This window comes from Equus quagga, chromosome 14, assembly GCF_021613505.1.
Source record: "Equus quagga isolate Etosha38 chromosome 14, UCLA_HA_Equagga_1.0, whole genome shotgun sequence".
Lineage (NCBI taxonomy): Eukaryota > Metazoa > Chordata > Mammalia > Perissodactyla > Equidae > Equus > Equus quagga.
Window position 1 is genome coordinate 96054738 of NC_060280.1, and position 22733 is coordinate 96077470.

The 22733-nt window shown below is 62.0% G+C and overlaps 1 protein-coding gene across 2 annotated transcripts in view; it reads left to right on the forward strand.

The window, feature by feature from the left end:
• AP3D1 (adaptor related protein complex 3 subunit delta 1) overlaps positions 1-22733 on the forward strand; it is a 40643-nt gene that overhangs the window by 10924 nt on the left and 6986 nt on the right. Inside the window, exons 2-24 of one of the 2 annotated variants that reach the window (XM_046684907.1) lie at positions 2440-2535; positions 3296-3376; positions 4500-4580; positions 6865-6972; positions 8504-8633; positions 10060-10199; positions 10370-10443; positions 11858-11907; positions 13265-13314; positions 13920-13968; positions 15126-15271; positions 15349-15497; positions 15574-15804; positions 16333-16564; positions 17235-17380; positions 17867-18008; positions 18751-18822; positions 19656-19731; positions 20059-20252; positions 20621-20694; positions 20921-21125; positions 21729-21800; positions 22384-22494. In XM_046684907.1, coding sequence (XP_046540863.1) covers positions 2440-2535; positions 3296-3376; positions 4500-4580; positions 6865-6972; positions 8504-8633; positions 10060-10199; positions 10370-10443; positions 11858-11907; positions 13265-13314; positions 13920-13968; positions 15126-15271; positions 15349-15497; positions 15574-15804; positions 16333-16564; positions 17235-17380; positions 17867-18008; positions 18751-18822; positions 19656-19731; positions 20059-20252; positions 20621-20694; positions 20921-21125; positions 21729-21800; positions 22384-22494 — 2709 coding nt within the window. The remainder of the gene's footprint in view (positions 1-2439; positions 2536-3295; positions 3377-4499; positions 4581-6864; positions 6973-8503; positions 8634-10059; positions 10200-10369; positions 10444-11857; positions 11908-13264; positions 13315-13919; positions 13969-15125; positions 15272-15348; positions 15498-15573; positions 15805-16332; positions 16565-17234; positions 17381-17866; positions 18009-18750; positions 18823-19655; positions 19732-20058; positions 20253-20620; positions 20695-20920; positions 21126-21728; positions 21801-22383; positions 22495-22733) is intronic. The other variant, XM_046684908.1, reaches the window with a different exon arrangement.

Sequence of the window (22733 nt, forward strand, 5' to 3'; positions counted from 1 at the left end):
GCGTGGCAGGGGGACCATTGAATCCTGCCACTGGGTGGACAGCTGGGCGGGTTCTCACTTGTCGCTCTTCTCAGATGGTGGAGGGAGCTGCTCGTGCCTTGTGGGGTGCCAGGTGCATGTGGGCCTGGGGCATCGCCTGGACAGACTCGCTCTGAACCCCGTGGTGACTACTCACCTCATGAGCAGGTTTGGGTTCTCTTTGGGCTGCTGTGGTGACATCTCTGTGTGTCTTTGGGGCAGAAGGGCTAGAAGCCTTGTGCCCTGCTGCTCCCAGAGGGGACATCAGTTGCTTTGGGCCCCGTGTCTCAGTACTGCTTCCAGTCAGACCTGTTTGAATGCTGGTTTAGTACACGTGCTGAATTAGCGAGGAAACCCGAGAGAATTGAAAACGTTTGTCCACGCAGACACCTGTACACAGCAGCATGTCCGTGCAGTGTGATTCACGCAAGCCGAAAAGTACGCATCCGCTGGTGAATGGATAAACACGACGTGGTCCATGCACACGTGGTGGAGACGGAAGGAGGCGCTGCTCGTGTCATGGACTGCACACAGGGAGAAGGCGGCGGGAACCGCACCCAGCTAGCGCCCCGGCTGCGGGAGAGGCCGCCGGAGATGGCTCAGAGAGGGCCCGGAGAGCTTGATGTTGAACAGCGTGGGCGTCAGCCTCAGAGGAGCCCTTGAGGTGGCCGTTGGGCACGGATGCCAGGCCCTTGGTGCGGGCAGCCCACTGTGGGTGGTGTCCTGGGAGGCACTGGTGCCTGTGGCCCTGAAGGCAGGGTGGGCTGCTCACGCCGATCTTCCCCCAGCCTGGCTCCTCGTCTGTGCCCCAGCCCCCAGTCACGGCCCGAGGGCCAGCACCAGCTGGCCTGCCTGGGCTATATGTGCGTCAACACTGTTCCTGGGTGGCCCCAACCCCAGAGCGAGCGAGAGGCACAGGGGCCTGGCACTCCCTCCCCTCGTGGAGTCTTTGCCTCTGGCCCCAGCAGACTGGTGGTCTGGGGCTCCCCTGCAAGCTCTCCCCTCCCAGGACTCTCGGGTGCGCTGAATTACAGTGTGGCGGCAGGTTTTGGGGGGTCCAGCCAAGGGACTGCTACGCGTGTGCTGTGAGTGCAGGATGCCGCAGGGACTGCAAAAGGCTCCGCCTACCTGGGCTGGTGTACTCCTGTCACCTGGGGACACGGTGCTGAGGATCAAATGAGTGGGTTCTATAAAGTACTGGGAAGGGCACCCGGCACGCGGGAAGCATCCTCACGCACTCTGTTGTCTTGAGCAAAAGGAGGAGTTGGAAGAGGATCCCGAAGTCGCCTGTCACCCTGGGGAGGCCCCAGGTCATCCTGTGACTGGAGGTGCAGGGAAGGTTGGTGGCCGCCACCTGGCTGCAGCCCTTCTTGTTGGAGAAGTGGGAGCCGCTGGCCTGCAGGGGTGCATGTCAGTCTGGGCCCCATGTGTTGTGGCAGCGTGGGGTTGAGGTAGACCAGCCACCCCGTGGTCACACACGAGAGCTGTGACTCAGACAGTTCGAGGGACGAGCCTTCGGGCAGTAAGACGTGGGCATGTCTTCCCAGCCTTGTACCTTCTCTCATTTGCAGTTTGTTAAAAGGCGAAACTGGAGGACTGAGAAAATTTCCATGTCTTAATATTCTGTGTTGAAACGGTTATTTTTGTTGTTGTTTTTAAAACTTTTCAGTTTAGCAAACATCAGATACGCACTCAAGTCGAGAAGCCAGAAGGACAGACCTCCATGTGGCTGCTTCGGCGTGCGTCTTCCTCCTCCCCACTTCACGACCTCCCTGCCCCTCCGGGAGGACGATCCTGCAGGATTCCTGCTGTCCTGTCCTACTGATGGCCCTTTATTTATTTCATTTTTTTAAAGATTGGCACCTGCACTAACATCTGTTGCCAGTCTTCTTTTTTTCTTCTCCCCAAAGCCCCCGGGTACGCAGTTGTATATTTTAGTTGTAGGTGCCTCTGGTTGTGGCATGTGGGGCGCCACGTCCGCGCCCAGGATCTGAACCGGCGAAACCCTGGGCCGCCGCAGTGGAGCTCATGAAGCCAGCCGCTCGGCCCCGGGGCGGCCCCTGGCTTTTCAGCAGCAGCTCTGTTGGACATGGTTCGCCTGCCGTGCAGTCACGCATTTAAAGTGTACAGCTCAGAGGTTTTCGTAGATTTAGAGAGTCACGCGACCATCGCCCCAGTCAGTCTTAGAACGCGTTCCTCACCCCAAAAAGCAGCCCCATCAGCAGCCACTGCCCCGCCCCCTCCCTGGCCCTGACTGCACGCATGCACTGTCCGTCTCTGCATCTGCGCCTGCTGGACGTTTCAGAGACGTGGAACCGTACACTGCGTGGCCTTCTGTGTCTGGCTTCTTTCTGAAGAGATTATTCTTAACTGTTTTAGCCAGCTACTTGCAGTTTCTCAATTTCTCTTTTTTCCTTTTAGGCAAAATACATCTCTCAGTGCATTGATGAGATCAAGCAGGAGCTGAAGCAGGACAACATCGCGGTGAAAGCCAACGCCGTCTGCAAGCTGACCTACGTGAGTACTGTGGTGGTTGCCCAGGGGGCACCGCAGGGCCACGCCCGCTGCCATGCCGCATCCCTCCATCCGTCTGTCTCTCCCCATCCATTTGTCTATCTGTCTGTCCATCTGTTTGCCCATCCGTCTGTCCCGCCACCCATTTGTCCATCTGTCCACCCACGAGGTGTTGATTGACGCCATCAGCTCCCGGCACAGGCCTTAGAGTCGAGGGAGAGGCGAGCCGTGACGACCACATGCGCAGGGCCTGGTGGAGCCCTCCGTCCAGCCGGCCTGGGTCCTGTGGGGCCCTTTCCCACGCGGAGGCTGGTGGGAGTGCCCCCCGCATCTCAGCTCCCACGCGGGCTGGACCGCAGAAGCCAGCGGGTGGGGCTCAGCCCTGAGCCGGCTGGGCTGTCCCCTTCAGGGCTTTCTTCCTGGTTGGGGAGGGCGACAAGGGCTTGCCAGAGGTCCCGTCGCGGCGTAACGTCTAGGAGGAGTGATTGGCAACGGTTGTGGGGTTTTAACCAGTGCGTGTGAGCTCTGGGACCTCGGCCGCAGGCGTTTATCCTTCTGAAGTGTTTGTTCTTGACCTGTCTCTGTGTCTTAACGTGGAGACTAGCTTGTCAGAAGAAGGGCCCTGCGCCAGGGCGTGTGTTGGTGAAGCCCGCGTATTGGGCATGCGGGTGGCGCCCGTTCTCCGCGTGCCGTGACGGGACGTTGCGTGCTCTGGCTTCAGCTTTGGCTCGTGAGGTAGTCACTGTGCCTCGCTCCTCTGCAGTTACAGATGTTGGGATACGACATCAGCTGGGCCGCCTTCAACATCATAGAAGTGATGAGCGCCTCCAAGTTCACATTCAAGGTGCGTGGAGGAGCCTGCTGTGGGTCCCAAACCCCGTGCTGTTGGGGCGGGAGGCGGCTGGGGGGTCCCTGGTGGAAGTGGGGCATCCCCGGATATCACTGCAGCCCATCCTGAGGCCAGAGGCCCAGCCGTGAAAAACAACAGGAAAAGCACTGGTGACCTGGTCCCGCCAGGCTGGAGCCAAATGTCCCCTTTACAGCTTTCGTCAAGTTGTTTATTCATACTGTTTACATAACGCTTTTTTTTCAATCTTAAGTAATGTCCGTGAAATTATGGGTTTGTAGGATTGGTTATATATATCTTTAATACCAATTAAAATAAATTTGTAACTCTTTAAAAAAAACAAGGAGGGGGGCCTGGGCCCGGTGGCACAGTGGCTAGGTTCGTACGCTCTGCTTCAGCGGCCCAGGGTTCGCTGGTTCGGATCCTGGGTGCGGATCTACGCACCGCTTGGCAAGCCATGCTGTGACAGGTGTCCCACATGTAAAGTAGAGGAAGATGAGCATGGATGTGAGCTCAGGGCCAGTCTTCCTCAGCAAAAAGAGGAGGATTGGCAGCAGATCTTGGCTCAGAGCTAATCTTCCTCAAAAAAGCCAAGCAAACACTGATCATCCCACTCAGAGGCCACCTTGTCACCTGTCCCGGTGCCTCTTAGTCATTTTCTGAGCCCTTATTCTCTGTGCCTCAGGGGTCCCATTGTTTGGGAGCAGTTTGTGACATTGCTTTCTCCTCCCTTGATCTCATGACATAAGCATGTCTCCCGTTTTAGTAAACGTTCTGAAAAGTGCTTTTCCACACCCATGGCCCATTGGTGGGTATTCTGTAATTTTCCTGAGTTGGCTCAGTTTTCGGTGGGCCCGTCCACCGCTGGGCAGCTGAGGCTAAGGCTGCTGCCAGCCCTGAGCGCCCGCCTGCGGGTCCCTGCCGGGGTCAGACTAAGACCCCTGTCTTGGTTCATGAATGGATTCCCAGCGCCCACCCACCTGTGCCCCTGGGGCCAGGCTGCGGGGTGTTGCTGCCGGGCCTGGGGGTTGGCTTGGCAGCAGCTCAAGAGGGGCTGGAGCTGCCCCGAGGGGCGTGGTTCCCGTCTCACCTCTGACGCCTTCGATGTTCCCCTCGACAGCGCATCGGCTACCTCGCTGCTTCTCAGTGCTTTCACGAAGGGACCGACGTCATCATGCTGACAACCAACCAGATCCGCAAGGTAGGTGGCCCTTCCCGCAGCACCTCGACCTTCTCGCTCCACAGTGCAGCTCTGCTGTCCCCACGCCTGCACGTCTGTTCTCCACGCTGGCTGTTCTGTCGCTCTGTGCGGCGAGTAGAAAGCACAGGCCAGCCGCACCCCCTGCGAGCCCCTTAGCGAGCACATCGCCTATGCCCGTCTTCTCAGAGATGCCCTGAAGTGGTGGGGCGCCTGCCCTGGGGCTCGCAGGCGGACGGGCAGGGCTGGCGGGTGGCTAGACTCCCCTCTTCTCGTTTCCACTTCTTGGCGTTGGGGCTGCCTCTGCAGTCACCCCCCTTCTTTCAGATGCCTTTCCCTCTTGAGGGCGTGCCTGCATGGGGTGTACACCCTTCCTGGTGTAGGACTTCCTGCCGCTGGGTCTCGTGGGTCAAACCACATGCGTGTTTCAGTCACGTGTAGTTTTTTTTATGTTTTGAAATGATCTTTGAAGACCACTGAGTAGTAAATTTCCTCCTTGGCCCCAGGATTTGGAGACCCCCTCCTTTCCTGGCCCCAGATCACATGTTGGAGGCTGTAGCCCTGGGCTCACGGATGGCCAGGGGCAAGGCCCGGACCCCCATGAGCTGTGGTTGCCCCGCAGGGTGACCTGGTGACCTGGGCTCTCTCCCAGGTGGGCGCCATGGGATAGTCAGGCCGTGTCGGCAGTGGCCGAGGTGCTGGTGCCCGGCACGGGTCAGATGCAGGTCTGGGCACACGAGCCTGCCACTCTCACGGTGCTGGGGAGGCCAGCTCACGGCCAAGGAGCAGCAGCACCAGGCGTCAGGTGCCATGGGCTACAAGGGGCGAGCTTGGCCAGGCGGCCTTGGAGAGGAGGAGGGAGAGGGTGGGCGGCCGCACTGGGACGGTGAGCGAGGAGCGGGAAAGAGCAGGGCGGAGGGGCTCTCACCTCCTGAGCACCCGGTTGCCAGCCAGCTCGGCAAGGCCCAGCTTGAGCTTTCCTGGTGGCCATCTCGGCTCGGCCCCCCCCCCGCTGCCTGCCCCTGTGTGCCAACCTCAGTTTAGACACAGACCGGTCACCACTTGAGATGTGCTAGAGCAGGTCACTCAGCTCCACTCTGCTGCAGGGACGGCTGAGCCGAGGCGCCCTCACAGCCGAGCAGGCGGTGCACCCGCCCCATTACCAGAAGATCTGGGCAGGTGACCGTGACCGCCGCCCGCCGCTGCTCCCTCCTTGGCCTGTCGCCGTCTCACCTCGGGCACGGGGTCCTGGCTGTGCAGCTGCAGCCCCGCTGCCGTTGCTGTCCTGCTCCCTTGAGGCCCCAGTGTTGGCACTCCCCATGCGTGTCACTTTAAATGAGCCTGTGACTTCTGCAGCACAGCTGCCGCAGGCCTGCCCCGCGGACGTTGGCCTGAGCGTCCTCTCTGCAAACCCTCGTTTCTGACGGGCGCCGGCGGCTCCGTGGCCTCTGCCGTTCTCCTCCCTGTAAATGACGTGGAGCTGGCAGCGGGCGGTCAGGGCCCGGCTCTGTGCTGTGGGTTCCGACACGGTTTTGTGTCCTCAGCCTGGGCTGGAGTGGGTTGGAAAAACCGGTGCTTTCACACTGTTAGCACAGCCTGCAGGCTTAGCTCTTAAAACGCCTCTCGGTGTATTCTCCACCGTGCGCAGCAAGTTTGGGGAGGTCCCTTAAGAGGCCGGCTCCGAGAGCGAGTGAGTGACGTAGAGCGCTGTCCCGGCGTTGAGCCGAGGCTCTCCGCTCGCTTTAGGGAGAGCTGTAGACGAGCCGCAGGGGCGTGACTTCAGAGCATGATGGCGGCCAGGCCTGGCGTCTCCTCCTCCGCTGGTTCTCCTGTTTGCCTGATGGGGAAGCCCAGGCCAAAGCTGCTCTCGCCCTTGGGAGGGGCCCAGCGCTGTTGTCCCTGGCTGCTGTAGGAGAGACCCCCCCAGGGGAAGCAGAGGTTCTGGGGTTCTGCTGGGGGGCTCCCCCGCCATGTGCTTATTCGGCGCCTGGGACTGGCTGGCTGCGCCTTCTCATTCCCCAGGTTTCTAAGCAGGGAGCCACCTCAAGACCCAGTGACTGATGCTGGCTCAGCCCCGATTGCGCCTGGGGACACTGGGTTGTACCCGGAGCCAGGGGCAGCTCTCCCCTCACCTCTGTCCCTCCTCTTCCACCCGCCCCTGCCCTTCTGTTGGTGACAGTGCGGAACTGTCTGCGTCTTGTTAGGCCTCGTGCAAGGCTGGCAGGCACAGCTAGGCCGGGAGATGCACGGTCAGTGCCCCCGCTGACCCTCCTCCCTCCCTTTGCAGGACCTGAGCAGCCCCAGCCAGTACGACACTGGCGTTGCACTGACTGGCTTGTCCTGTTTTGTTACCCCAGACCTTGCCAGAGACTTGGCCAACGACATCATGACACTGGTGAGTTTGTGAGCGTGCCAGGCCACCCTTGACTTCTGGTCTATGACGTGATCTGGGCTGTTTGGGTGCCGGGAAAACTGAGGCTAAAACATCACACCAAGAACTCCGGGGCGTGTGGAAGCGGGCCAGGGTCCCCAGCATGAAGTGGGAAACCGAGTCCCTGTCCCTGTCCATCACCTGATGGGGCTCAGCTTCTGGCAGCCGCAAGTCTTCCCCGCTTCGAAGCCCTTTGGGAGAAGGGGTGTGTCACCGACAGGTGAGGTCTGGCTGAGGATGCTCACCTGCATGGTCACGAGTGACCCGTCAGTTACTTTCTTGTGAGGTGCAGGTGGCGGTCGCTCCTGTTTCGACAGCGCACAGTCAGGGTGAGCCTTCGTGCTCCGTCCCCGATGCCACGCATCTTTATCTGGCTGCATTGACTTCTCACGGCTCGGTCGGTCAGAAGGGCAGGAAGCCCAGCCAGTGCTGATCCCCACGGTGCTGGGGTGTTGTTCTCAAGTGTGGCTGTCCTCGTCCACATCATGGCCTCCGGCATGGCGGCTGTCCGCCTGCATCCCTAGCTAACCGGGAGGGCCTTTTTCCCCTCGGTCACGTTAAAGCGTTGCGGAGGGTGCTCACCTTCCTCCTGAGAGAGTTCTGTCTGTCCTGGTCCACCTGTCTGCTATGCGGATGCTTAGGTCTCGGCTCATGGTCTCGAAGACCGCTGGCATCATCAGCTTCTGGATCAGGGGCCACATCCAGTGGCCTCCTGTTGTGAATCATTTTGTCTGCCCACAGCCCCGCCTTGGTGACCTCCCAGCTGCGAGGGCAGAGCTGAGGAGTCGCACAGGGACCGTCTGGCCCGCAAAGCCAAAAATACTGCCTGGCAGGCGCTTTTCAGAAAGCGTGCGCCCTGGCCTCGGTGACGGTGGTCACATGCCCACGGGAGGCCATTTGGGAGTTGCTCCCGGCACCTGCTGGGCTGGGTCACGGTGGGCTGCGTGACTGTCTCAGGGCGAGGCTCCCGGGGGCCCTGACGAGTGAGGAGTGTGCCCACCAGGGACGGCAGACCTTTCCGGCCAGAGCACATCCCCAAAGTGCACAGGAGCTCCAGGGCAGTCTGGTGGAGGCGTGCAGGGGACCCAGGCTTGACAAGGGGAGCCTGGGACACCCCTTGGCGCTCCGCTTTGGCAACAGGCCTCGGCAGCCAGAAGAGCCTGAGGCCCTCGTTGATGGGCCGAGGCTCTCTTTGCAGTGTGACCTGCCATCCCTCAGATGGCCCCAGGGAGTCTGGGCGGAGGTCTCAGCCTCTGGAAGGCTGGCCTACGGTCATGGACACAACACAGGGAGGCAGGTTTCGATTCCATCCACGACCCTGTGTGTGATCCCTGGGCTTGGCGGGGCAGTAGAGCGGGCGTGCAGGCGGCCCCGAGGCTAGAAGCCAGACCAGCTGGGAGAGAGGGTTTCCTCCGGGGGACGGAGTGGAACGCGGCGGGGGTGCGAAAGACAGCAGCAGTGCTGAGGGGACACCGATGGCGCTCTGCTCCCACAGATGTCGCACACCAAGCCATACATCCGGAAGAAGGCTGTGCTGATCATGTACAAGGTGTTCCTGAAGTACCCCGAGTCGCTGCGCCCTGCCTTCCCCCGCCTGAAGGAGAAGCTGGAGGACCCCGATCCTGGTTTGTGGATTTGAGTTAAGATGGGGGCATCCCAGACACTGTCACCACTCGGGGACCACGTGGGACTCCACACGGTGGTGGTGGCACTCCACCAGCGTCTGCGAAGACCTGGTGCGAGGTGCTGTAAGGAAGGAGTCGAGGGGCCCTAGGTCCCAGGCCCCCTTCCTAGAATGCCCCCAGAGGGCACCTTCTTACTTCCTGGCACCTCAGATGCCAGGTTCGTCTCCCGCTGTCGCTGCCCTGGCCTGGGATCCGCCCCTTCTCCAGGGAGCCCTGCTGCTGTGCGTGGGGCGGGATCTGGAGGCGGTCTGGGTTGGTGTGCTCCTTGCTGCTGGCCCTCGGCAGACGCCCACCCACGCCCGCACACCTCGAGCGCTCCGCCTGGCTGGCTGCATGTTAGCAGTCACGACTTGTCCCAGTGCCTTGACGCCAGTCCTGCAGCACAGGGCGCATTCCAGCCTTCGTCTGTCCTTGTTGTAACTCTCCTCCAGCTGGGAGACCCTAGCTGTGCTGACATAAAATAGCTTCTCTAAACACCGTCTGTCGCAGGGAAATCTGCCTTGCGTCACGGAGGGTCACAGGGTGAGGAAGGTTCTGCTTGGGGAAGTTGGAGCAGGCCCCTTGGGCTAGGGCTGTGCCTTGGGAACATGGAGTCATTCTCCCTGGTGGGTGTCCTGCCCCTGGAGTCACTTTGATCCTGCCGGGGCCTGGCCTGTGGCCTCAGGCGAGGGACAATGCCTGGTGCCTCGGGCCCTCTTCCCTAGGAGGTGGTGGTGACAGCCCTGAGGTGGTCGGGTTTTGAGCCGTGCCCAAGGTGATGGGCGCAGCGCTGGGTGCAGGCAGGGCTCCTGCACGCGGAACCAGCAGCCTGCTGAGGGGATGGCCCTTCCCCTACTAATGAGGACGTCCGCTCCTCACTAATGAGGACCCCCTATTGTTGAGGACGCCCACTTATTGATGAAGATGCCCGTTTATTAACGAGGATGCGCCTTATTGATGAGGACCCCCCCATTGATGAGGATGCCCATGTATTGATGAGAACCCCCTTATTGATAAGGACCTCACCTTATTGATGAAGGCCCCGTTATTGATGAGGGCCCTTCTTATTGACGAGGATACCCTCCCTATTGATGAGGGCCCCCCAGTGATGAGGACGCCCCCTTTTTTTAATTTATTTTTAATTTTTCCTCCTTCTCCCCAAATCCCCCCAGTACATAGTTGTATATTCTAGTTGTGGGTCCTTCTAGTTGTGGCATGTGGGACGCCGCCCCAGCATGGCCTGATGAGCGGTGCTAGGTCCACGCCCAGGATCCGAACCAGTGAAACCCTGGGCCGCTGAAGTGGAGCACGCAAACTTAACCACTCGGCCGTGGGGCTGGCCCTGCAGACGCCCCCTTTTTGATGAGGATGCCTTCACACTTTACAGGAGTCCAGTCCGCAGCAGTCAACGTCATCTGCGAGCTAGCCAGGCGCAACCCCAAAAACTACCTTTCGCTCGCTCCGCTGTTCTTCAAGCTGATGACCTCCTCGACCAACAACTGGGTCCTCATTAAAATCATCAAACTGGCAAGCATTCCTCTTGTCTCCACGGGAGTGACTGGGTGTCCCGGAGTGCCCCTGGGCCCGTGGGCGGGGGTGGAGTCAGGTTCCGACCCTGGGCGTCCGTCTCTTGGCTGTGGACAAGGACGTGTGGTCTTGCTCCTGCTGCGAGTGACCCACTGGTTTTCGTCCCCTAGTTTGGTGCTCTGACTCCCTTGGAGCCAAGGTTGGGCAAGAAGCTGATTGAGCCTCTCACCAACCTGATCCACAGGTGAGCCCTGGTTCCCCACACGCCCCATTGGGGCAGCCTGCCATCCTTGCTGTCCACCGCGGGCGGGCCTCTGCTTCCTGCCCCGCATGAGGACCCGCACCTGTCGTGTGGGAGGGGTGAGCTTCGAGGACAGTCTCCCAGGATCGAGAAGGAAATAGACACACTGGGTGGTTTTGCTCCAGGCAGCGAGCTGTGTCTCTGGAGCGTCCCTGGCCCTCGTGGGACACCAGGGCTGGGGCTTGCTTTCCCTTTGATTCACTTTTTGAAACAGCAACTGCGAAAACAAAACAGAAGGAAGAAGGAGACCCCCTGCAGCCTCCCAGGTTCACAAGTCGATTCAGTGGTCCAGTGGAACCTTAGGTGACTTAGGTCACTGGCCTGTTCTGGAATGTTCTAAGAGCTTCCACACCACTTTGGGTGCCTGTGGTTGAATCGGGGGCTGAGCAGCAGCTTGCTCGGGAGATCCTGCCCGTGCTGTCCCCCAGGGAGGTGGGCATGGGCAGCAGGAGGAGCTGGGTCTCGAGGCCACGCAGGACGTCAGAGCTGCGTGCTGTCTGCGCGGCCCAGGCCTCAGGCACGTCTCCGCCGTCCCCTGGGATTCAGTTTCCTGACTTGTAAGTGGGTCAGACGGTAACAGATAGTAAACATGGATGTCTGGCCTTGGAAAATTTGGTTTTAGATAATAATTTAGCACCAAATTCACAAGGTAGCTGTGTGTCCAGAGAACAAGAAGCTGTGGGTCCCATGGCCCTGGGCTGGCTCTGACGGCACGTGCTCTCTGGAACGCACAGCGTCCGTGTACTTGGCTTCCCGTGATTTGGGCTCAGGGCCCACCCGAGAGAATATTGAGGGGGAGCAGATGCGCCTGGTGCCCGCCCTTGGTCGCCGTTGTCCTGGGCTGTGCTCCCCAGGCCCCTAGACGCCCCTGAGGCCTGGCCACGTCTGACTGGCCCTCAGGCCCCCGTTAGAGCGGAGCCAGGGGGTGGTGGTCTGGGCTGGTGGAGGCCGTCAGGGAACTGGGCTTTTTCGTGGGGATCACAGCATTAGAAGGGTGGGGGACTGGCCTCCAGTGGGGGCAGCGTTTCAGGCCGCCTTCGGTGCTTCGAAGGGGGATGCTTGTGCCCTTCGGAGGGTTCTGATGACCCAGATGACAGTGTGGCTGGGCCGCGCTGACCGGTAGAGGTGCTGAGGACCCATAGTCAGACAGGACTCGGGGTCTGCGGCCGGGTGATCGCCAGGACTCCTGCCCCAGCCTCCCCCAGGCATCAGCACCCAGTGGCTTTCTGGCGTCGGGTTTCCTGGGCTCTGTCGCCCTCCGACCGTGTTTTCTCAGAGGCAGTGCCCACAGCATCTTCCTGAGTCCAGCACAGCAGTCCGTCTGGTCCTCATGTCTTTTCTCTGTTTCTGTCCCCAGCACGTCTGCTATGTCCCTGCTCTACGAATGTGTGAACACTGTCATCGCAGGTGAGAGCCCGCGTTCCCCGGCTCCAGAGCAGATGGCTCTCATTGGTGGGAGGCCCTCCCCTGGTCCCCGGTGGCATCCGCTGGCCTCGCCAGGTGGCACGAGGACACCTGGAGTCGCAGGTTCCTGCCCCTGTGCTGGATGTCTGTCTCTGGCTCTGAAGCCGCTCGGCGGCCCAGCCTGTCTGGAGGCCCTTCTGGAGGGTGAGGGGCTCCTTGCACGTCTGCCGCCAGAGTGCGCTGCCCATCCCCCGCCTCCAGTGCCAGTCCTGCTGCTCTCGGCCCGCCCTTCAACCCACCAACAGCACCTTATCTTTTCTGAGTGTTTTAGCGGAGTTAGAACGTGTTTCTCAGGTTTCGTTAGAGTCCATTTGTTTGGGTCGAGATCCAGCCGAGGGCCACAGAGCACTGGCTGGCGTGTTTCCGTGCAGTTGATTAGAGGCTCCTTGACCCCTTTATTTGTCGGCACCGGAGTCGTTGCTCCCCAGCCCGGCTGGCCACCTCCTGAGTTACTGCCGGGTCACTTGTTCCTGTGCCCAGGTGTCTGGGAGACTGGCACTTAGAGCTGGTGGCTCGAGGGCTGCGGCTGCTCGCTGCCTGCCTGCCCTGGTCCCTCCTCCTGCACCCGGGGTGGCCTTCACTCTGCACCTCACAGGCAGCCGGCCCCAGGGCCGTGCCCCGTGACTGCATCTGCGTGGGCTGTGAGTTGCCCCGAGGCTCAGCGACAGTGACAGGGAGAGGAAGGGGGGGCGTTTGGGGCCAGGGAGTGGACTCGGAGGGCGGGCTCCTGCGTCTGGGAAGGTCAGTGGGGAGGCCGGGCGTGGCAGGAGCAGAGGTGGCCCTGGAGACGGCTGAGGAGTGGGGTGCAGGGGACGGGCCGGCCTGTCACAGTGCAGAGGGTCTCAGGTGATGGTGTGGCAAGCAGGGCAGGCGGCTTTGGCCCCAGCTCCCTGGAACTGGCCTGGATGGTGACGCTGGTGCCCCTGGGGCTTTTGTCTACTCTTAGCCTTGGAGACCCTGCGCGCAGGGTTCTCACCAGGGCCGGCACGGGTGAGATTCCAGCGCCCAGGAGGGCAGGTGCTCGGCAGGGACCTCATGCGCTGGTGTTTAGGCATCTGGAGCCCCAGTGCAGCTCCAGGCACCCCGCCGTGAGGGGCCCTTCCAGGGAGAGCAGCCAGCCTGCAGTGAGAGCCCTTTACTGACAAATGTCAGTTGGGCCAAGCCGTTCCAGACGTGGTGGTACTTCCACCTCATGTCTCTCCTACCGGGCACAGGGGCCATGGCCACAGTGGACTTGTGTGAGGGGACATCTGCATGCTGGGTTGGGGGCAGGCTCCTAACTCGAGGCTGTCTGTTTCAGTTCTCATCTCCCTGTCCTCCGGCATGCCTAACCACAGTGCCAGCATCCAGGTGGGTCCTGAGTGCCAGGCAGCACCAGGTAGTGGAGTCGGTGACGGGCAGGGGGCAGGGCCCAAGGACCAGCCGGCCAGCCAGATCACTTCTCCCCTGTCCCCACCTTGGGAGTCCCCTGCCCCTGTGCTCCGACAGGTGCCACCCCGCCCATGTATGTTGCCATCATTCACTCTTGGCCCCTGACTGTGCCGTGGGTGGGCATGGCTGCATCCTGTGCAGTGCACATCTGTGCTCTGGACACATGTGTTGGCACCCGTGGAAGTCACCAGGGTGTCCCGTTCATGTTTCTGTGGGCATTCCCCTCGTGTCCGTGTTGGGCGCCTGCGGTCCTTGCCTGCAGCATGCCTGCTGTCTGTGTTCGTCATTGCTTCCAGCAGCCCCCCTGCTGTGTGGTGGGTGCATGTTGGGCTGGAAGCCCAGAGTGCAGACCCTCTATCCTCCGCGGGTCTGTGATGCCTCTCCTTGGCCTCAGCGCTCCTTACCTCCCCTGGGCTGCTGGCCGGGCCCTCGGCAGGGGGTAGATTCGGGCGTGGGGCAGGCCAGGGCCGCTGAGTTCACCGCTAGTGTATGAGATGTAACCGGTGTCCTCTCCCCACGTGCAGCTCTGTGTTCAGAAGCTGAGAATATTAATAGAAGACTCCGATCAGAACCGTGAGTTGCTCCCCACTGTCTGAGCCCTGCGGGTCCTGGGCCCTAAACTGTGCAGTTGAGGCTCTTTCCTGTGAGAAGAAAGCAGGCGCCGTGTTACCCACACCCTTCCTCTGGAAGCCAGTGTCGGCAGGCTGACAGCTGGGCTTCAGCGGGGCTCTAGAGGAACCTCCTCTATCAACGTGGTGTGGCCCCCCGCACCCACTCCCCTCGTCTGCCCGGCGGACACCTTCCGGCCGCTGTCTCAGTGTATGGCTCCGGGGACAGCCCTCCTGTGCTCAGCCTCCGGGCCATGTGTTCACATCACGGGAGGGGGCCCCGGGTGAGGTCTTTGCGAAGGACCCGGCTCATTTTTCCAGCCCCAGTTCCCGGGAGGCCCTGAGGGAGGGGCCGTGGAAGCCCAGTTGAAACGGAAGCAGAGAACTGGCCGAAGGACAGAGCCAGGCTAGCATCTATTGCTTCTGGGTCTCGCGACACGTGAAGCTGTGTCTATTCCTGCTGGGCTGCCTGGGGTCCTGTGATGAGTAAGAGAGTTGCCCTTTGGCGGTCCCGGTGGTTTCCTGCCGAGCACGAAGCAGCCTCGCTGTCCGTTTGCTCATGTGTCTGTACGAGAGCGATCTTCCTGTGATCGACACCTCTCGAAGGATCCCAGCCAGTAACGCTCACCCGGTGCTGGGACAGGTGGCAAGGGCTTCTGAGGGCCTGCGCGTGTCGGCTGCTCATTTTGAGTCCAGATCTGTCTGTTTTGAACAGGGGCCACCAAACTTTTCCTGGAAAGGGCCAGACAGTAACTCTTTTCAGCTTTGAGGCTGTACAGCTCTGGATGTGTAGGTGGTGGGCGTGGCCGTAGCCTTCATTGACAGAGGCCGGCTTCCGGCTATGCTCGCTGCCCCTGGTTTAGATGAGCGTGTATTTGGGCTGGGCAGGGTGGGACAGTGGCGCCTGGTGAGTGTGAGGTCCCTATCAGGCCCAGGCCGGCTCTGCCCACACTTACCATGCCATCCAGAATGCCTGGGGTCCGGCCATGAGATGCGCCCCAAGGGCCCCCCGGCTGCCAGGGCCAGGCGGCGGGGCTGTGTTGCAGACCTGGCCTGGCTCTCTGGGCGGCCCCAAAGCCCGTCAGGCATGGCTGGGTTAACCACGTGTCGCCCTCTCTGTAGTGAAGTACCTGGGGCTGTTGGCCATGTCTAAGATCCTGAGAACACACCCCAAGTCCGTGCAGGCCCACAAGGACCTTGTCCTGCAGTGTCTGGACGACAAGGATGAGTCCATCCGACTGCGGGCCCTCGACCTCCTGTACGGCATGGTGCGTGCCTCTCCCACTGGCTGGCTACCGCTCCTGTGTTCCTACCCAGCCCACCCTCACCAGCCCTCCCGCCCCAGGTGTCCAAGAAGAACCTGATGGAGATTGTTAAGAAGCTGATGACCCACGTGGACAAGGCCGAGGGCACGACCTACCGCGACGAGTTGCTCACAAAGATCATCGACATCTGCAGCCAGTCCAACTACCAGCACATCACCAACTTCGAGTGGTCCGTCCCCACACGGCCAGGTGGATGTGGGGGGCCGGCAGCACGCTGCACGCTTCTCAGTTGCTCCCTCCTGCAGGTACATCAGCATCCTGGTGGAGCTGACCCGGCTGGAGGGCACCCGCCACGGCCACCTCATCGCTGCGCAGATGCTGGACGTGGCCATCCGTGTCAAGGCCATCCGCAAGTTCGCCGTGTCGCAGATGTCCGCGCTGCTCGACAGCGCCCACCTGGTGGCCAGCAGCACCCAGCGCAACGGGATCTGCGAGGTGCTCTACGCGGCCGCCTGGATCTGCGGGGAGTTCTCCGAGTGAGTCAGTGGGAGTGGCCACAGGATGGCCACCCTACCTGTGCTCCCGAGAGGAGGGCTGTGCCCCACCTCATGCCCCCAGCATCGCGCAGGGCCCTCGCTCCCCGGTGCTGCCGCACCCGCAGCCCGTCGTCTCCCCTGTCGGTTCCTTTCTCACTGAGGGAAGAGCTGCTTTAGTCATAAGCGGGTCTGGTCTTGAGGGCGAGTGAGGGCTCAGCGGCAGTGTGACCCAGGGCCCGCTGGCCGTGCCCTCACGAGGCCGGGTCTGGTCCCGGTTTCCTCACATCCCCGCCTGGTGTGAGTGGTTCCCGTCTCCACGTTCGCGCCGTTGATCTGCTTCCTTCCTTTGTCCTTGTAACTGTTACCTGGCTGGCTACTCCCTGATTGTCGCCTCGTGGCCATGGTTCCTTCCTTAAGCCCCCGCCCTCAGCCCCGGCGCCTGGGCGGGATGGGCGAGCGCCCAGCTCCGGATCGCTGTGGTGCGGAGCCGTCGGGGCGCGTGCTCACGCCAACCCCCCGCATCTTCAGGCACCTGCAGGAGCCCCATCAGACCCTCGAGGCCATGCTGCGGCCGAAGGTCACCACCCTGCCCGGCCACATCCAGGCTGTCTACGTGCAGAATGTCGTCAAGCTGTACGCGTGCGTCCTGCGGCAGGAGGAGCAGGCTGCGGGGACGGCAGCGGCCCGGGAGGCCACCCAGCTCATGCTGGAGCGGCTGCCGCAGTTTGTGCAGAGCGCGGACCTGGAGGTCCAGGAGCGGGTGAGAGCTGCGGGCGGGCGGGCGCTGCGCGGTCGCGGTTCCACGGGGAGCTGCGCCTCAGGAGGAGCCTGCGGGCCGCATTTCGGTCTTCCCAGCAGTGGACAGCGCTCCTTTCCCAAAAGCAACTTGAGGAAATCCCCTTTTGCCTGCTCTACCCGGCCCAGGGGACTGGGGAGGAAGGGGGCCTTCCACTGTTGGGGGCATGTGTGTGACATTAGCTCGCCTTGTGCCAGATGATCCCAAGGCCGGTGTTGGGCTGGGGGCTGTGGGCTGGTTCCTGCGCTCCTGGGAGCCGCACTCCAGTGGAGTCCCGGTCACAGTCGCGTGCAGACCAGCAGTGCGAAGCTGCCCAGGTGCCTCCTGGGAGCAGGCGCTGCCCGCGATTCTCGTAGGAGGGCACTTTCTTTTCTCGTGGGCCTCTTTTCCTCTTCCCTCTCCTCCTGCTAAAGGAGACGGCAGCCAGGCTGGTCTCTTCCTGGCTGGATTCCTCCGCACCCGACGGCCACTTGTAGAACTTTCCAGATGTTCTCCCTGGGGCTCAGCGGGGAGCGGCCGTGTCGCCTTCCTGGGCTAAGCATCCGTGTGGTGTGAGCGATGCTCTCTGGTTGCTGAGTGGCCTTCAGGGCCAGTCCCCCGTGGCTCCTCCGTGACTCCTCCTTGGCCCCCACAGGCGTCCTGCATCTTGCAGCTGGTCAAGCACATCCAGAAGCTTCAGGCCAAGGATGTGCCGGTGGCGGAAGAAGTGAGCGCCCTCTTTGCCGGGGAGCTGAACCCTGTGGCTCCCAAGGCGCAGAAGAAGGTTCCGGTTCCAGAAGGGTGAGCCACACGGCCTGTCGGGACACAGGAGGCCGGGGCGGCAGGAGGGACAGCGGGAGCAGAACCACACCCTGGACTTGCTGTCCAGCCAGGAGAGGCAGGAATGTGGGAGGAAGGCCCCTGAGGCCTGAGCCCCGTAGGCTGGGCAGACCCCCTCACGCGGACTGTATCCAGGGCACTCACTAGTTCTTGTGAGGTCCTGGGGCCACCCCATGGAAAGTGGGTTCCTGGCAGCCCTTGTCTACATATCTCAGGGGCACCGTGAGCCTCTGTGGGGGCCCCAGAACATGGGGAGGGCCATGAGGGCCAGCCTGGATTCCAGGGCCCCTGGACTCTGCCTTGCCTGCCATGATCTTGAGCAGCCACCTGGCCTTCATGTCCCTATCTCCAAGGGGACAGCAGAGTCCCTGCCTCATCGGCCACCGTGAGTGTCCAGGGCTGGGCACTCAGGCCGGAGCCACCTTATGACCTTGCTGTGTCTTGTAGCCTGGACCTAGATGCCTGGATCAACGAGCCGCTCTCGGACAGCGAGTCTGAGGATGAGAAGCCCAAGGCCATCTTCCACGACGAGGAGCAGCGGCAGGCCAAGCCGCGGCAGCCCGAGGCGGACGAGGAGGAGCTGGCCCGGGTGAGCACTCCGTGCCCAAGGCAGGGCTGCCTTTCTCCGGGGCTCCCAGGCAGGCGGCCCTGCTCAGAGCAGCCTCTGACCCCATGTCCGCGGGGGGCCATGCATGCTTCTGTCGGATCTGGGCTCTGTGTCCCGCTGTTCTCTGGGGAGCACTGAGCTGGCCTTTGATGTCCAGGTTGGGTTTTTTCAAAACCAGAAGCAGCTTCCCAGAGAGAGCCGCAGGTGCCCAGGGGCCCATGGGTGCACTTGGCACGCCCCGACTGTCTGCTCCACGCTCTCCTTGGCATGGCATCTTGTAACGATGTGCAATGTTCAGACAGCCTGGAAAAGGACCGGGATGCTGCGCCCCCTAGGTCCCTCCTCCCCCGTGTGGAGCTCTTCTTTCTCTGAAGTTAGGGACAGACACATCCCTCTGTCACTCATGGTCTGGTTTGCTGCTGTCTCGACTCCCTCGGAGCTGAGTGGCCTCAGGCAGCTCACCCTGCCTCTCTGAGCCCCATCCTTAAAATGGAGATGTCATCCCCATTTCCTGGGGTTACCACCGACTTGCTGTCTGTACCCACACTGGTTTCTTCCCCCTGGGGCCTTCGGCTCCCTGTGGGTCACAGGCTAGAAATCAAAGTGCTGAGGGGTCCCAGCCCCCACCCAGGGCCTGCTGCTGGGAGGTAGCCCACACATGGGGGACACGAGGGCTCATAGTCCACGCATTCCCTGACGCGCACCCTGAATCCTTTCTCTGCAGCGTCGAGAAGCGCGGAAGCAGGAGCAGGCCAACAACCCGTTCTACATCAAGAGCTCTCCATCCCCCCAGAAGGTGAGGTTGGCCCGGATCATTCTCGAGGGACATTCCCTGGCTCCACTGGGCTCCTGTCCACCCACCGTTGGTGGACACCAGTGGCTGTGGGTTGTCGTGGCCGATCCAGATGACAAGACTGTGAGGGCCTTTCCAGACACTGAGGCCTGGGAGAAGGGCAGTCCTCACTCGCCTGCGGTCAGGCCACCCCCTGTGGGTGAGGGGGCCAACAGGAGGGCACGCCGCCCCCACAAATGGTGGGGCTGCAGAGGAGGCGCTTCCTGGCAGGAAGGGAGCGGACATAGGAGATGTCTAATTTGGCTGGAATGTTCTAGAGCTTGGTTTAGGTGATGCTCACTGTCTTCATCCATGCTCTCCGCCCCACGGCCCCCCCATTCAGGGTATGTTGGGCTCCCTGTGGGAGACACTCCAGCATTTTCCTTCTCTGGGGATTGCCGGGTCACCTGGTGACTCTGCTCGACCTTCCTAAAGGCTGCAGCCCGTGTCCCGCACGCTGTGCTGAGGGCTGGGACTCCCCCGAGCCTGGCCAGCACCTGTGTTGTCTGGCTTTTTGATCCCAGCTGCACTGCTGGGTCTGAAATGCTGGCTCACTGTGCTGTCAAGCCTGTGTTAGTTTCTCAACTTGAAAAAGAAGTTTTAGATGGCAAAAATTGATAGGCTTTTTGCATGTCACCCTGTCCTTGTTTACGCTGATACACTGTTCCCCTAGTGGTTAAGGAACGGTGCTCCCCAGGATGACCCCTAGCGCCCCAGGGCGTCACGCTGGGTGATGACCCTTGTCCAGGTGTCGTCTGTCTGTCCAGCCTGATAACGTCTTGACATTGCTCCTCCAGCGGTACCAGGACGCACCAGGCGTGGAGCACATCCCCGTGGTGCAGATCGACCTCTCCGTGCCCTTGAAGGTGCCAGGCAAGTGTGGCTGATAGCACAGGGGCAGGGATCCCTGAGCTTGTGTCCACTCCCTGTCCTACCTGCTCGTCTGGCGTTGGTCCCTGGTCCCTGGGTGGACAGAGGCACACGCCAGCCTACCGGTTTGTGTGCAGGTGCCACCTCGTCTCTTCCCCCGAGTCCCAGCCCCAGCTGCCCGCCCCCCCGTGCGCTGCCCGTCGGCACTCAGAGAGCCCCCGTGTGCCCTCGCCCCCTGTAGAGTGCGTGATGGGGGCCGAGGGGCTGCCTGCACAGGCCCTCGGGCCAGACGTCTGCGCGGCTTTGGGCTGAGTGTCCCCACGCGCGCAGGGCTGCCCATGTCAGACCAGTATGTGAAGCTGGAGGAGGAGCGGCGGCACCGGCAGAGGCTGGAGAAGGACAAGAGGAAGAAAAAGAAGAAGGAGAAGGGCAGGCCGTGGCGCCACAGCGCGCTGCACACGGAGAGCGACGAGGACATCGCCCCGGCCCAGCAGGTGGACATCGTCACCGAGGAGATGCCCGAGGTCAGTCATGCCCTTTGGGCCTGCCGGTGTTCGCACCCGCTCCAGGGAGCTTTCCCGTCGCTGCCTCTCTGGCCCCGGGAGGCCACGCGCCTGCCCTGTCCTGTGCCCCAGGTCCTGGTGGGGGGCTCGAGCCGTCGTCAGCACACAAACCTTCCCTGCTGTCAGTCCATTTCCCATGGCATGGCAGCCCTGGCATGTCCCGACCTCGCCGGGCACTCAGGGCACCTGGCCCCGGGGCGGATCCCCTCACGGGGGTGGGCCTGGTTGTCTGTGTGCAGGGGGGGGGTCCCACAGACCCGACCGGCTTGGCTCCGCCAATCGGGGACCAGGGCTGCTGAAGTGGACGCTGACTTCCTCTTCTCCTGCAGAATGCCCTGCCCAGTGATGAGGATGACAAAGACCCCAATGACCCTTACCGGGCTCTGGACATTGACTTGGATAAGTAAGCGTGGGGGCTGGGGACTAGGGGCACGACTGGATGTGGGCCCGGGCTTTCCCTGTCCTCGCTGTCCCTCTTCGTTGCCCATTCACCGTGGCCCACGTGAATAGATGGGGTCGCATAGGGCCTGCCCCTTCTCCAGGCCCCATCACAGGCCGCACTGCGTGCAGGCAGTGTGTGCATGCAGGAGGACAGGCCGGTGGCTCCTGTGACCTGGTCCCCTCCGCAGGCCCTTAGCCGACAGCGAGAAGCTGCCCGTCCAGAAACACCGCAACGCCGAGACCTCCAAGTCCCCTGAGAAGGAGGACGTCCCCGTCATCGAAAAGAAGAGCAAGAAGCCCAAGAAGAAGGAGAAGAAGCACAAAGAGAAGGGACGGGAGAAAGGCAGGAAGAAGGAGAAGAAAGAGAAGGAGGAGAAGGGAGAGGAGGGGAAGGTGAGGCGGCCGCTCCCGCTCCCTCCCTCAGGCGCAGCCCACGGCCCTGCGGCCACGGCGGGGCACTGGGACACAGGGCGCCTGCAACAGCCATTCCAGCCCCTGGCGGCTGTGAGGTTTGTCGCGAGTCGTGATGGAGGGCCAGTGAGCCCCGCCAGCCGCCCTGTGAGCCCCAGGCCCTTCTCAGTGCTCATGTGCGTGTTTGTGCCCCGGGCAGGAAGTGGGTGTGTAAAGAACCGTGTACCTGGGGCCATGTTCTGTCATCACAGAGCTGGGTGACTCCATGTGTCCGCGCAGTACTGTGACCACAGCTGTGGTGTCCTGGTGGGCACGTGGCTGTGCTGGCATTTGGAACCATGCGGGTTTGTCTGTGGCTGCCATTCTTATGACAGGACAGTTAGAGCTAGAGATGCCACCCCCCTTGGTCTGGCCACTGTCCTCAGCTCCTCGGACACTGGAGCTCCCAAGGCCTGCAGAGCCAGAGTTGTCCTCTGCCGGGCGGGAGCCAGGAGGGCCCCGCCAACGGGGCCTCCGCGTGTCCACCTGTGCCCTCTGGGGGCCGTCTGCTACCTCGGCCAAAGGCCTGTCATCCTGTGGTTTCAGGGTGAGGACTTAGATTTCTGGCTGTCCACCATGCCGCCGCCTGCCACTGCTCCTGCTCCCGCCCTGGCAACGGTAAGAGTCTGGCAGGTGGCCTCTGCCAGCCCCACACAGTCCTCACTGGGCGCGTGCAGTTTGCCACTTTGGCACAGCTCCCTCTCTCAGGCATTTAGGGATGCCCGCTCTAGGCACTGCCCAGCCTGGCCCTTGCCCTCCCTTGCCTGTCAGCCCTGCCCCGCAGCCTATGCCCCAGGGGTGGGTGTTGGGGAACCCTCACACGTTGAGCCAGATTTGGGCCAGCTTGGTCCCTTGCCCAAGGTCTCCCCAGGCATCGGCTGCAGGAAAGAGGGTGGCTAGGCTTCTGGCGCCCCTCGAGCCGGGCAGCAGCCTTGAGCAGTCGCCCTGTGTTAGCGGATGGGGCCTGGCGGCTCTGGGTTCAGGCAGTGACCCTGGTCAGCACCCAGGCGGCCTCAGGCGGGGCCTCCTCTTCCCGCTACTGCCACCTGTACTGCCTGATGGCCACACGCCTGCGTGTTGACAGAATGCAGCTGCAAGAGGAAGTGTCCCCAGCATGAGGGCAGATCAGGGCCTGAGGGTGGAAGACACCCCGTCCCGGGGCCTGGCTGCCCGCTTGAGCCCTGGCCCTGACTGCCTGCAGGCAGAGCCCGAGGTGAACGCTGTCATCTCTGCCCCGAAGGAGGAGCGTGAGGAGCCCAAGAGGGAGGAGCAGGATGAGGAGGAGGAGGAGGAGGAGCGAGACCCTGAGAAGGTGAGGGCACCGCCCCGGCTGGCCTCACAGGCGGCCACACGCCTGCGCTCACGGCTGGCGGCCCTCAGCGCCAGGACCAGCTTCCGACTGCTCTCCCATCGCTGCGCTTGTAGGGCCTGGTTCTTGTCACAGCCCTGCTGCAGGGCGACCAGTCCCCTGCAGAGCGAGCCATCAGTGATTTCAGTTCCTTCACAGTCATGCAGCCACCAGCACTGTCTCGTTCCAGAACGTTCCATTTC